This window comes from Dipodomys spectabilis, unplaced genomic scaffold (genome assembly GCF_019054845.1).
Source record: "Dipodomys spectabilis isolate Male_0828 unplaced genomic scaffold, ASM1905484v1 ptg000365l, whole genome shotgun sequence".
Lineage (NCBI taxonomy): Eukaryota > Metazoa > Chordata > Mammalia > Rodentia > Heteromyidae > Dipodomys > Dipodomys spectabilis.
The window spans coordinates 7,789,195-7,803,572 of NW_024871042.1; the positions used below are offsets into that span (position 1 = coordinate 7,789,195).

Here is a 14,378-nt window from a genome sequence, read left to right on the forward strand (position 1 = left end):
TTGTGCAGCCAAACAAGCAATGAATGATCTGCTCAGCCTGTCCAATTAGTTAAATAAACTGAAAAGGCTTTACTGACAAAGCAGTGATAAATGCTTTGTGATAATTACAGGATGGTGTTCTCACATTGCACCAATTGGCTGTGTTTAATCCTGCACTAGGCATCACTCATGCCGTTAACAAGATGCAGGGAATTAGGGCTGAGCATGGGGACCAAGCTGAGTGGACACCAGACCAGAATGCTAAATGTGGAAACCCTGAGTAAGGCCTGGTCCCAGCTGCCAAGCAGCGATGTATCCCTAGTCTCCAAGGGCACCAGCTGAGGGAGGGTGCCAGCATCCAACCATGTATCTTGGGAAGGTAGAGTCTTGCACCTGATGCCACCTCAGTGACAGCTGCAGAAACTTAGCCATCAAGATAGCTCTTTGAAATGGGAAACGTACATTTAAGTAACACAAAACCAAGTTCTGTCATGGATTACGCAAAACACAATCATAACAAATATATGTCTGAGTTTATTAGACTAGATGCATAACAGTCAAAGTAGGACAAAGCTACAAGTCTTAAAGGCTAGTCTGTGAGTCCACTCCACAGCCATTTTGTAGGGTCTACAACAAGCTTGCTCTCTAAGCCTCCCCTCCCCTCTCCACAGCTAGGGAACATTTCTCCTCAGAACGAACATCATTCTGCCTAGAAATCTCACAATTCCATAATTAGCCAAACAAAGATCAAATACACAGATTTTTAAATATTTACATTTCCATGTAAGGTTCAGGAAGTAATTACTAACATTTATAATCCCAAATGACATCACAGAACAAGATCTAATTTAAGCTTAAGCTAGATCTGCAAAAGAACTTCATCCCTGATAAACAAACAGTAGACTAAATGTGCAGAAAAGAGCTGCCTGCCACCTTGCAGATAAGACAGGCAGCTCATTATGGGAATCCCAGAGTTCTTATTTAAAACAGATGGGCACTATCTTCAAGAACAGACCAAAATCACAAGTCATTTTTGAACAAGCGCTTCTCTTCAGTGGGTATTGATCCTGGGATCTGGTGTTTGCTAAATTTGTGGAGAACTTGGATTATTATCATTTGTTAACGTGTTTTTGATTCACAGGCTCTATTAAGACACATAGATTGAAGCCATGAATTTTGGAGTCAGAGGAGGGATAGATGTTTTGAAGGATTGTACTTTGGTTTCCCATGCTAATGCTATTGTTTAAGGTGATGGAAATATGCAAGGGTGTTAAACCATTTAGCAGGTGCTAGAAAGCAGCCTTTTCCTGTTTTCCTGATTTAAACAATGGCGAGGCTAAGAAGAAAAATAATAGGAAAAGGCTTTCCTATATTTTCTTTTTTTTAGAGCTCTGTTATTTTGAATGAGTAACTATTTTTTGTCAACTATCATCTTTGTTCTCTTAGTTTTCCCAGAAATATGTATAGGAAAGGAGGATTGAAACAAAAGGACTTAAAGATCATATCCATCCATTGAAAGGTTGTTTGTTTGGTGACAGCTTTCTTACACAAGGTTGGATGGTTACAAATTAAAAGAGAATGGTAACTTTGGAAGGAAAAACAGTTCCGATGCAGTTTACCCTGTACAATAGAAAGAAACATGCACACAGAAGTGTTTAAACTTTTATTCCACATTTTTGCCTGATCAGTGGAAGATGTCAAGATGGACCCTCCAGGAAGTTGGTGGGTGTGTCCCTTAACCAGAGGGTCCAAAGAGTCTGGCAACGAACCAGCCTGCTTCCCTTCTGATCTCAGCCAGACTTGTGTCATTCATCCCGTTACAGCTTCCAAGAAAAATGACAAGAAGGATGCAAAGTGCTGGGAAAGCTTTGGGAAGTGATGGTGAAGATGATAGTGGTGATGGTGATGAGTGTGATGAAGGTAGTGGTGGTGGTGAGGGTGATGATGATTAAGTATGTCAGAAAACAAAAGTAAAAGCCAGATACAGCTGGTTTTTGCCTCAAAGCTAAGCTAGATTCCAGTCAGAATTAGGGCTAGATTTCCATGGCAATGAATGTCCACAATGAATTGCCCTCCTTTGTTATATCTCTTCAATAATAAACAACTCCACCAAAATTAAAAGTAATGGTCAGGCACTATGACTCATGCTTATAATCTTAGGCTGAGATTTGAGGATCAAGGTTAGAAGACAGCCCCAGCTGATGAATTGGTAAATCTCTAATCTCCAGTTAACCAGTAAAAAGCCAGAATTGAGGCATGACTCAAGTAGGGGCTAGCTGTAAGCAAGAGCGAGTTCAAACCCTGGTACCAAAAATTAAAAAAAAAAAACAACAACAACAAAAACTCCTCTAGTTCTGGCTTGAGATAATTTTTTTGGGGGGGGGTCCGGTTGTGGGACCTGACCTCTGGGCATGCGTGCTGACCCTCAGCTCTTCAGCTCAAGGCTAGTTAGTGCTCTACCACTTGAGCCATAGCACCACTTCTGACTTTTTCTGCTTATGTGGTGCTGAGGAATTGAACCCAGGGCCTCATGCATGCAAGGCAAGCACTCTACCACTGAGCCACCTTCCCAGCCCCATCAGGGGGGTTCTGAGAAACTTATCAGCGATTTTTCCCTTATGGGTTACTAAAGAGAGGATCTACAGTGGGTATTCTTTGCTGTTGGGGACATTGCCACCCACCGGAGAGCTGAAACACTGACCAGAAAAGAAAGACTGGGCTAAATAAGAAAACAGAATATGCTGTAAACCAAAGGACCTCGAAGTGATTCTGGCAAATCCTAGAATCTGTGCACACCATGGGGCTATAGTAAGCCTAGCATAAGGAAACTTTCCTCACCCCAAATGACAAGTGTGAAAAGTGTAAAGGCTGGAGGTACAGGTGTTGTATTGCATTGATTGCACTAAACTGCAAATGTTACCATGTCTCTAAGATCATCTGAATGGTCCGTGTTGGTTTTATGCAGTGGATTGCCAACCCCAACAAACTGGGGAAAAGGAGAGTGGAAGGGTGCTCTATTCAATGAAGATTCCTGCCTAAGGGAACAGCACTGTTCTCTCTTGGTTGAGCAACGGAATTACAAAAGGAAAACTGGAGACCTGGCTTTGGCAGGTAATTCTCACCAGTAATCTTAGCTTCTCTGGAATCTGAGGATCTGAGGATCATGGGTTCAAATTTGGCCAGAATAGGAAAGTCCATGAAACTCTAGTTTCTAATAAGCTACTCAAAGAAGCCACAAGTGGAACTCTGGCTCAAATGGTAGAACACTAGCCTTGAGCAAAAGCTCATGGACAGCACCTAAGCCCTGAGTTCAAGCCTCAGGATTGGTGTGTAACACACACACAAGCACACACACACACACAGACAAATCCCTCACAAAAACTCAAAGCTCTGATGTCCTCTTACCCCTCCACCTTGGGGTTTCCATTAATCTTAAAATCTAGCCAGAGACAATCACATCTGAGCTATAGCACCTACATTTTAAAGGTGACAAAGGGAAATTTACTTAACTCCACATGTCCTACACCTGGCAGTTTTTCATCTCCCAACCAGGGTGTCTCACCCTGTGGGAGGATACAATACCTTTGTTCCCAGAAACCAAAGGCTTCAGAATCCTGGGAAGGTTAACCTCCCAGCCACGCTGGGGGACAAACCAGAGCTGTTTGTCCACAGCAGGGTCAGGGGAGACCTGCAAATATATACTTTGACATGAGACAGAGTAAGATGGTTTTAAGCAGTTTTCACTGCTATAAAAGATTTTAGTTATTGTCTCTTCTCCTTCTCCTTCCCTTTTTTCTTCCTTTTTTTTTTTTTTCTGAGAGATAGAAAGGGACAGAAACACAGTTTCCCCTCAGTATCCTATGCAACTTGGTTGTCAGCCACATCTGTAAATCAGGGCTCAAATCCTCCAAATGTACTCTTGACCCTGAACTCTGAACTGTGCTAACATACTTTAAAAGTGACCATTTTCAAAACACAGTCTATCAGCTCACTCACACATCCTTTAGGAACAATCACTGTGAAATTTCTCCATCTACAATTGAAGCATGGAAATTCTGGCCAGAAAACTCAAGACAGGGCAGCCTATGGGGGTGACCGGAGGCCTATGCTGGCTCCAAGACAAGCTACCGTAATTTTTTTTTAAAATTGTTCTTGATCTTATCCATAAGCAAGTTAATTTAGATAAATTAATTTAGATAAATTAATTCAAGTATTTCATGAAACAAATTGCCAGCATCTTTCTCTCTAGCCCTATATACTTGTTTTCTCCAAAGCCTTTCACTTGATTCAAGACACTTTTTTTCATATTTTTTCAACTTCACTTGCAAGTAAACCCAAGACTATTAGGAACTTAATAACAGTGGGATGTGATATCTAAATTTCCTGCCTGCTTGCTACCTGGGCAATTAATTGTACTTTCTCTCATTTTCAAAGGATTTCAACAATTCTCAGGAGGAATGATGGGGCAGGGGCAGGGAGATATATAATTGCAAATGCAGAGAAATGTTTCCAGTGCTGTATAGGTTTCCTTAGACCAAAAAAGAAGTTAATCAATGTTCTTCATTTCTATCATATAGAAAGATCAAAGAGTCCTTCAAAGGGAGCCGGTTAGTACCTGACTACTCCTGCCCTGATCCAGAACCAAGAGGAGAAAATAAAATCAGTCACATTTAAATTTGAAAAGGAACATTTGAGTGAAAACCATTGATATTCACAACAGATGATGACAGGCCAACACACATACACACATACACACAGGTGTATGTGTATGTGTGTATATGTGTGTGTGTGTCAAGAATACCATACATACTGGGGAAATAGCTGCTCATCCCAAGCCACCATAGTTTTAAGGGGAGATGTGTACAACTGTTGGTCAAGTTTCCAGTCCAGTCTGGTGGAAAGATGGAGGTCTTCCTTTGAGTCAGGAAATCTAAAGTTCTTAAGATGGCAGCTGTCTGACCTCATTGCTGGGGCCACGTCACCTTCAGCAGTCTGTCCCTGGTGTTGGACTATAAAAAAAAAAGATGTTGAGAGTCACATTGCTCCTCTTATATGCACATCTGGACTCTTCGAGACATCCCCCCCACCTACACACACACACACACACCACAGACTACACCTCCACCCATGCACTTATACTATAGACTCTCGTGCCTCTGGTGGGCTGCTAGGGTTGAGCTTAACATCCACCTGTATGTCCTGCTCCTCCCTCTTCATACTGAAGCCAATGCCTCCCTCCCCTGCCCCTGCCCCGCCCCCTCCTTCCTGCCAAGGTCTCTTTACCTGTACTGATTCTCCAAGGCCCTGCTCTCTGCTCGCTCTGGGACCCAGGAGTAGCTATCAGCTGCATTCTGGGGCTTCTTCTCTTTGATTTCCTCCCTCTTGGCTCTTCTTTTACGGTAAATCAAAAGCCCTAGAGCCAGAGCCAGCAAGAGTGAAATGGCCACCACGGTGCCCAGGATGTAGAACAGAAGGAGCTTTTGTCCATCTGTGCCATCGTCGCTTTGTGTGGCCACAGAATCCTTGCCTACCAGGGAGTTCTCTCCTGTTGGCTTGTCATGGGAGGTGGTTGTAGGCAAACGGACACCCATCTCTGTCCAGATTTGGGGGGACCCACTAGAAGCTGACATCTCAGGCGGAGCAGAGGTGGTGGGAACACTGGAGGAGAGGGAGAGTCTCCTTGTGGTGATATCCTCAGGGTCTCCCTTAGAGATGTCCTCAGAGGCGCTGGTGGAACTGGGTGTTTTGGAAGGAGGCACAGTGCTCTCTTGTCCATCTCCCTTGTCCTCTTCTGGAGGAGGCTTGGATGGTGATCCTGAGGACACAGAGAGTGTGATGCAGAAGACCCCATTGGAGGTCAACTCCCCGCCCTGCTGGCAGCCACAGTGGAAGGACCCTGGTGTGTTAAAGCACTCAGTGTCACACGGGTTGCCCTTGGAGTCTGAACACTCATCCACATCCTTGCATTGGGTACCGTCCTCTTCAGATAAGACATAACCCTCATTGCAGGAGCAGTGGAAGGAGCCATCGGTATTGATGCAGCCCTGGGCACAGGGTGACTGGTCAAAGGCACACTCATCCACATCCCTACAGGTGTCCTCTTCTGGGCCTCCAGGTTTGTAGCCCACCCAGCACTCACAGTGGAAGCCTCCGAGGGTGTTGACACAGTCCTGGGCACAGGGGGAGTCTTGACATTCATCCACATCCACACAGCCAAGCTGACTTGAGTCCAGCTGGTAACCAGGAGGGCAGTGGCATGTATAATTTTTCCCCTGGGGTCCAGGGACACATGTGGCCTCCCCGGTACATGGGTTGGAGCTGCAAGGATTCCGAGAGGCACAGGACACCAGGTCATCCAGCAGCCGGAATCCAGGCCGGCAGCCACAGAGATAGGAGCCTTCCCCACCTTCAAAGCAGTCCTGTTGGCAGCCCCCATTGTTAAAGTTGCAGCCGAACTTGGGGCTTACACAGAGGGGACCAGAGCTGTCCCAGCTGAACACATTGGGGACCTTTTCTTTGCACAGAAAATAATGGTTCTTACCCTCAGTCTCGTCCCCACAGACCACACTGGCTGCTGAGGCAAAGGGCACAGCCTCCAGGAAAGAGGTGGTGGCTTGAAAAGGGGTGGTATAGTTCACCTGGCCTGGACCCCCCAGGGCCAGAGGCCGGCACATGCCTTTGAAGCTGAACTTGCACACGAATCCCTCAACGTTGATTCCTGGATTCTGAAGAGTCCCACAGGGGCTGTCCGACCACTTGGGGAGATGGCTGGGATGGGGTGTTAAAGACAGGTCCAGCAGCAAGGACACACAGCGCTTGGAGATGCAGGAGGTCCTGACATCCCTGTGCCAATTTTTATAAGAGGTATCTTCACCCCCACCCACCCAGCTGAAGCCCTTCAGTGGCAGGTCATGGTCCATACACTTGCCCTTTTCTCGCTGGAGTCCAATCCAAAACTTGCCCATCCTTGCTCCCAGGGGTGCCTTGGACCTCAGGAGCTGGGCCAGGGCTTGCTGGACATGTCTGGCCTCCTCCTCGCTCTTCACTGTGGCCAGGTTACCTCCGTTCTCTTTGCAGTGATGCTGGGCCTCAGCGGCACTCAGCTTGCTCCAGTGGGCTGTGTAGCAGGCAGTCCCCACGCACACCACAGCCTCAGAGGCAGCTTCAGCTCCCATCCAGGGCTGGCTCAAAAGCAACAACAACAGTAGACTCTTGGAAGTGGCCATCCTGGTCTCCAGGTCACCCTGATGAGAAGCTAGACACCCCACAGTGATTGCAGCCACTTGAGCCCAGCCCTCTGGCACCCAGCAGTGCTGGGAGAGGAGCTGTGGTTTAAGCAGCAGCAGTAGCAGCAGGCAGCGGCAGTTGTGGCTCAGAGGACACAAAGACTGCTGGACTTTTCACATCCCCCTGACCCAAGGCGCATCCTGTGCGCTTGTAATTCTTATTTCTCACCGGATACTGGGGCTTCCTGCGGTGAATAGTTTTCTAACTCCTGTTGCCTTGATCACCATGGGTTTTGTTGTTCACAAAAGGGGCCAGGCAGCTTTGCTGATCCCTGGCTCAGAGCTGTGGAAACCCCAGCATGATGTGGGGAAGAGGTGTCCAGTTCCGAGATAGCGTGCTTTCTTTTGGCTCAGTTCTCTTTCCCATCACATGAGGAACCTGAATGGTATGCTGCTCAGTAAGCAGAGACTTTGGGGGCTCAGAACTTGAGTAACTCTTAATAAAATTCCACTTTCATTTACAAACAACCAAAAGTTAAAAAAAAAAAAAAAACACAGAGACTTAAGACCCGGAGCCTTGGATAGTTATACTTTTCAGCCTTTTTTAGAAGCAAACTGGATTTTTCATTCTCCTATCTCATGCCCCTACCCCGACACCCTTTGGCTTTGAGAGTCCTTTTTCTTTTATTCCTCCCATCATGAACTTTAAATAGATAGGCAGTTTTTAAATAGTATCTGGGCCGTGGGAACGTCTGGGTTTCTAACATAATGCCAAGCTCAAGAACAGTAAACCAAATTGGGTCGAATTTGGCAGTTTTCAGGGTTTTATAGTGTAAAGAATGCATTGTGAGGTGGCAGGGTCACACACACACACACACACACACACACACACACACACACACACACACACACACACACACACACACACACACACACACAGAGCATCAAAAAGCAAGAAAAGGGAAATTTTTCTAATCTCCTGGGCCTGGGTTTCCATGCCTCCTACCCCTGGCTTGGGGAGTTCAAGAGCAGGGAATGAATCATGGCATGGCTAGATTTCTGATCAAGGAATGAGAGGCCTGGCTCACAGCAACTCATCCAAAGCCCCTGAGTCAAAGGGCTTTGTCCCTGCAATCATAGACACTTGGTGGTTAGGCTGGCTGATTCCTCCAAAGTAGAGCCTGAGGCAAGGATTTGGAGCAAGAAAGGGGAGGCAAAATAGTCCAGGAAGGAACCAATAGAGGTGACGTTGGAGCCCTGTCCCTGGGACATTCTGGAACACTGTGAATGTTTTACCTCTGAACTCCATCAGCTGAAGACAGAAGCAAGCTGCCCATCATGTTTCTCTAATTTAGGTGTAAGGTCTTTTCTAAAGACAGTGACTATATTCCTTTGGTTCTTGGGAGACAGAGTTTAGTCTGATCAATATGGACAATCTTTGAACAGGTGAGAAGTCCGATACAGGCATGTCGGAGTAGACACAAAAGAAACAATTCAATGGAACACACGAAATTCCAAGTAATTTATTAGCTACAGATTCAACGAGAGAGAGAGAGAGAGAGAGAGAGAGAGAGAGAGATTGGTAAGTCAAAGTCTTTATTGAGGTTCAGGGCATTGCCAGATTCCCTGAGAGAGTTCTAATTGGTTAGTAAACAGTTCCAAGTCCTGAGAAATCACGTTGTGACTGGCCACTGAAGCAAATCTGCACAATCCATGTGGGTATGGGGACGAGTGAGTCTAGTCAAAAAGTTGCATCTAGCTGTCCCCTAGAGAAGTGGCCACTGGAAGTTGGGTATGATAGATACCCGGGCTGACATCAATGGAGAGCTGAAAGGAGGTCAAGAGCGAGAAGTTGTGTTGTAGTCTGGTATGGGAGAGTCTCGCTTGTATTCAAAACTGTTGCTGAGGCGACATGGAACTACAGTACTTCACTACGCAGCATTTTGGCACCGGGGCATGACCACAAGGGCCCAGAGCACCACAAGACATGCGTGAGAGGAGAATTGCAAGGCATTGCCAAGGGCGCAGGAACAAGGCACCAAAATCTACCACACTGATCTCCATAGAGAACCGAGGTGGAGATTCTGAGAGTTAGAAACTTACTGCTTCCAACCTGTCAAAGGAATAAACTGCCTGGCTCAGACCCCAGCTGGAGACTCCTAAGAAAAGGTCTTTATTTAGAAAAGATAATTAAGAGAGTCCAGGTATTTAAGAACCTTTTATCAGAACCCACAGGGTCTTTCCAATGCTATTTTATACCTTCATCCATCTATCCATTTACTCACTCATACACTTATCCATCTTCCCATCCATCCACCCACCCACCCATCCACCCTCCTATACATCTATCTATACCCATCCATCCATTCATCCCTCTCCCCGTCCATCATGTATCCTCTTACCCATTCGTCCATCAATCCCCCCATCACTCATCTATTCACCCATCACTTATCATCCACCTATCCACTCATTAGTCCATCATCTACCTACTCATATATTCTTCTTTTGTGTGTGTAAAAAGAGATTTATTGCCAAACTTCAAGAAAGTTGCTTTCAGAAGCAACTAGTCATATATTCTTCTACTGACATTCATACATCTATGAAGCTAACAAAAATTTCTACTGTGCTTTGGGCTAGACACTGGGATTTTTTTCTTTCTGATCTTTGAAGTCTTTTTAACTGGAAACCTTTGAAGAAGTCATAGTTTTGTTCCATTTCAGTGCCAGGAGATGCCAGTGCTAGAGTCAAGATGTGGTAGTGGTGAGTGGGTAGTTTGGGAAAGCTATTCTGGAAACAAAAGTCAATGAAGCTACAATCTAAAGAAGAAATAGATAAGAGACAGAATGATATCCAGATTAGGAAATAGCACATTCCGAGGCCCTATGGGCAAAGCAGTGAATGAAGGACAGTGAACTTAGAAGTTGGAGACTGGGATGGAAGATAGAAGAAAAGATGGAACCTTTTGAATCTGATACTGAAGTCTTGGGTTTAGTTTTGAAATGCATAGGGGAAGAGCTGAAGGGAAGACATGAGAGCTGTTTGTAGAAGGTGAGCGATGATGGGGGAAACCATTCAGCAGGTAATCAGGTTTGCAGGACCAGAAGAGGGCAACTTGGACTAGGCTGGTCCTTGGATTAGGAACAATAGATTTGAGAGATCCTGAGAATGCCAATTAAGCAGTTATCAGTTTGGGGTAGGGCAAAATCTGAAGCACTGGGACATGCAGAAGAATTCCATAACTCTTTTTTGGGTGACCAAGAATTGAGGGATTGGAGAGCTTGGTTTATCCAGGGGAGGTGGAGAAACAAGCTGTGAGCTAGAGAATAATGGTAAGGGCTGCCTTGGCGTTCAGCATCTCCCAGACATTTTCTCATGGTGATCTGTTCTCTCAGATTCTGTGATCATCTCCAGAGTAAAGGAAATAGGTTGGAGGGAAGCTGTGTAGGCTAGAGTCCCTGGCTCTTGTACTTAGCCATGCATTTGAGCTTGGTGAGGGTTGATATTGACCATTGTCTGAGTAAAACTGCGCTCCTAAAGGTTTATTGAACAGCAGGTGATTTCTTAATATTTATAAAATCAGTCCAATAATGTTGAGCTTGAGTTGCATTGTGGGCTGGTATCCATTCTTTCTTCTGGTTTAGACACCTATCTCTGCAACCAATAGCTTAATTCCTCCATTAACTCATGGTGCTGCAGGAATCATCCTATTGATCATATTGTTGGTTCATAAGGCTACTGGTTGAAAGATATTTACAGCTTGCTAGCCACTTGGACCTCCAGATCTTTACCAAACTGGGGGATCTTAATTGACTTTCCACCTTCCGCACAGGAGCTTTCAAATCCAGTGCTTTTTACTTAGCCAAGTTTTAGAGAAGACAATAAACTAGAAGGAGATATGCTTTGTTTAACTATCCGTTAGCCTGCAGGGTGTGTGTCTGGGGGTGGGGGGATTTCTGAGGCACAGACTCTGACAAAAGCCATTTAAAATGCAGGAACTGCCCTGCCCAGGGAGTTATGAATAATACTTCAGGATTTCCAGCAAGCCAGCTAGCTCAACCTCAGATCTTCCTTTCCCACCTGTAAGTAAGGCAGTGGAAATGGGGCTTCTGGATACTCTTCTGATGCTAGCATCTATCACAGTAAAATCATGCCTTGTACTCCCTTCTGGAATCATAGAGAAAGCAGCCAAGAAGGAGCCGGGGGTAAGATCCCCTCTGCTATTCTCATCCTGATCATATATGTCTCCAAGGTCTCTGTCTAAATTGCACACATTGTTCCCCCAAATGATCTACGTGTGTCCAAGTACAGTGCAGTTTCCCTCCTGGGTAGTCACATTGTCTCACTTCCAGTTCATCAACTCACCTTTTGATGGTTGCAGGTTTCTGTGGGGTTGATTCCACTTGGATACTCCCTTGGGGCTCTCCAGTGACAGGTCTCCCCATCCTAAACTAAGTGGCACAGGTCCCAGTGGGCTGACGGCATGATTCCTGCGAGGTCAGGGGAAGACAGGACACTTACTTTTCCCGGGTGGGATTTGGCTGAGTTTTATCTTTATTTAAGATAGATTGAATGCAAACTTTGAGGAACTTTGGCATCTCACATACTATATTCCCCCAAGGATACTGACTCATCATATTTTACTTAGAATATAGATTGTATCAAATGTCTCCAAGGGCTGATCCTTAAATGACAGGAATCAACAGCCTGGACACCAAGTTTTCCTTGGCCAGTCTTTGGATTGAAGGCATTTCAGGGATCCTAAAACAACCATAAGTGTAGTCACATGGTATATGGCTATACACAACCTGAACCTTCAGTAAAAATCTGGAGTCTTATTGAGTACTCTGTATTTTCTTTTTAATTTGCCCTTAAAAATGTCTTTTGCATCGTGCTGGGAATGGAATGTTCTCTCTAATATGGGGACAATTTAATCTCAATTATTTGGGAGCAGATTAATAGCTTTGTAGATCATTCGGGCATCTGTATGGCTTCTCTTCCTTTTTTTTCTGAACAAAAGAGGACATTAAAAGCAGACTTTATTCTAACACCATACCCAGCAGATGCCCCCATATGTATCAGTCCATTTTCTGTTCATTCTCTCAATGAGTGAACATTGTGATTATTGTATATCTCCTGTGTTATTTCCATATAGAGACAGGGCATGGGTTGCCCTTTATTATGGGCCTTATAGAAAATAAGTAGTGAATAGAGAAAGAGAACAGAGGGAAACAGCTAGCCACAGTGCTCTCAGAAGTAGTATTCTTGGTAATGAAGGATACGTTTCCAAGGCAAGTTAGCAAGGGACACTAGGTGGTCACAGAGTGTCTCAGAGAGGAGGAGATTGCACAGTAACCCTGCTGGTAGAACGCAAATAACGTGCTGGGAGAACACAAGACTAGTATAGGTTGGAGACCCAGGCCATGCAAGAAATAATGATAGTAATTTATTCACAGAAAATTTAAAATATGACGCAACTGATTAAAATTCAGCTATCTTTTAAATATTTCTAAAGAAAAATTATCTCTTCTTCTTTTTGCCAAATCCCAGCAATTCTAAACAAGCCTGATGATAAAATTCTTTTTTCCCCTTCCAAAACTCAAGCAAAAAACAAACAGAAACAACAAAACACCTCCCCCAAACCTAAGGTTTAAGTCTTAAACAATTGCGCTATCATCGTGGTTTTAATAATATACCTGTAAGCTTCAGATGAATATCTCTACTTACTCATTTTGTAATAATTATATTTTATTTTACTCAGAGTTGAGTTGGAGATTCTCAATTGTAGAGTAGGTCTAGCTCACTTGGACTAAACTTACTGAGCAAAGGGCCACTCCCCCTTAGCTAGACACCACCAGTATGTTTGGAGTAAGGGAGATAGGAACTCAATTCTGCCTTGTGGATTTCTTGCAGGGGTAGGAGTTGGTTGGATGAGAGAAAGTTCTAGGGTTCTCTTGTGTAGGCATACATGGTCTTCTCTCCTTACAGGCTACATGTTTCTTTTTTCTTTTCTTTTTTTTTTTTTTTTTGGGTCCGGTCATGGGGCCTGAACTCTGGGCCTGGGCGCTATCCCTCAGCTCTTTAGCTCAAGGCTAGCGCTCTACCACTTGAGCCACAGCACCACTTCCGGCTTTTTTCTTTTTGCTTATGTGGTGCTGAGGAATCGAACCCAGGGCCCCTGGCATGCATGGCAAGTGCTCTACCACTGAGCCACCTTCCCAGCCCACTACATGTTTCTTGTGTGTGTGTGTGGGGGGGGGGGGGTTATCGTGTTCTGTGGAGAGGAGTTTTAGCTTATGATTTCAGAAAGTTATTGATGAAAGGAGCTGTCCAGTCTTGTAGAGCCTGTTGCATAGAGTTCCTGATAGATTTTGGAGGCTTTTCCAGAAAGATAACCTAGGAACTTTGTTATTAAAGGAATTCGTGTCTGGGTATAACTAGACCTTAGGCAATTTCAGAACCATTCCTCGTCCTTAGAGGGTAAGTTTGCGAGTAGCTGAAGATTGCTGAGCTTGCTGGGTGGCCTTACCATTCCATGAATTTTAATCTTGTCTACCTAGGGGATTCACAATGAACAGTGGCAGAACTAGACTGTAAGATTATGAATAGAGCTTTGAGTCACTGTGTCCCTGTTAATGTTATGCGCTATATAAGGAGGTTCACACTTTCCCTCTACTAAAAGAAACTGACCACACATAGATTAAGAGGAAAAAAGCCCGAACAGAATGCAGTAGATTACACTAACCTGAACACTGTAGCCACACGAAAGAACAAAACTCAAAGAAAGGGCCAGATGGTCCTAGCTTGATACTCTCTCTTTTCTGTCTCTACTTCTCTATTTGTTTGCATGAACTCATAATCCGCCTGCCTCAATCTCCTGAATGCTGTATTACCTGGTGGTGCATAGGCATGTGACACCACACCTGGCTTAAATACTCCTTTCCTAAGGGAAAGCAAGTGGGGTGAAAAAGATGTGGGCATAGTAGATGATTTTAGGGGAGATGAATGAACCCTGAAACAGAAGTTAGCTTGTAAAAGATTCTCTTTAGACTCTAAGCCCAAAATACATACTACCTGTCACGAAGTTGGTGACTATATTCCCAGTCTTTTTCCTTGGAAAAACAATAACATTTTAGAGAGAAACTGACAGGTTACTCTGCCCTGTGGTGGGTGTGG

The 14,378-nt window shown here is 44.7% G+C and overlaps 1 protein-coding gene across 1 annotated transcript; it reads right to left on the reverse strand.

Moving 5' to 3' along the window:
* Nucleotides 1–3,319: 3,319 nt before the first annotated feature.
* Cd93 (CD93 molecule) lies at nucleotides 3,320–7,608 on the reverse strand. Its single transcript, XM_042666556.1, has 2 exons — nucleotides 5,263–7,608; nucleotides 3,320–4,988 (listed from the first exon to the last, which is right to left on the reverse strand). The coding sequence occupies exons 1-2, from the start codon at nucleotides 7,203–7,205 to the stop codon at nucleotides 4,964–4,966; spliced, it is 1,968 nt and encodes a 655-aa protein (XP_042522490.1). The 5' UTR covers nucleotides 7,206–7,608; the 3' UTR covers nucleotides 3,320–4,963.
* Between the last annotated feature and the right edge of the window lie 6,770 nt (nucleotides 7,609–14,378).

Bases quoted from the DNA above. Each gene is read 5' to 3' on its own strand.
- Cd93 (XM_042666556.1), bottom strand. From the start codon at position 7,205: ATGGCCACTTCCAAGAGTCTACTGTTGTTGTTGCTTTTGAGCCAGCCC. The intron at 4,989-5,262 runs GTAAAGAGACCT...TTTTTTTTATAG, and splicing joins GCCTTGGAGAATCAGTACAG to TCCAACACCAGGGACAGACT.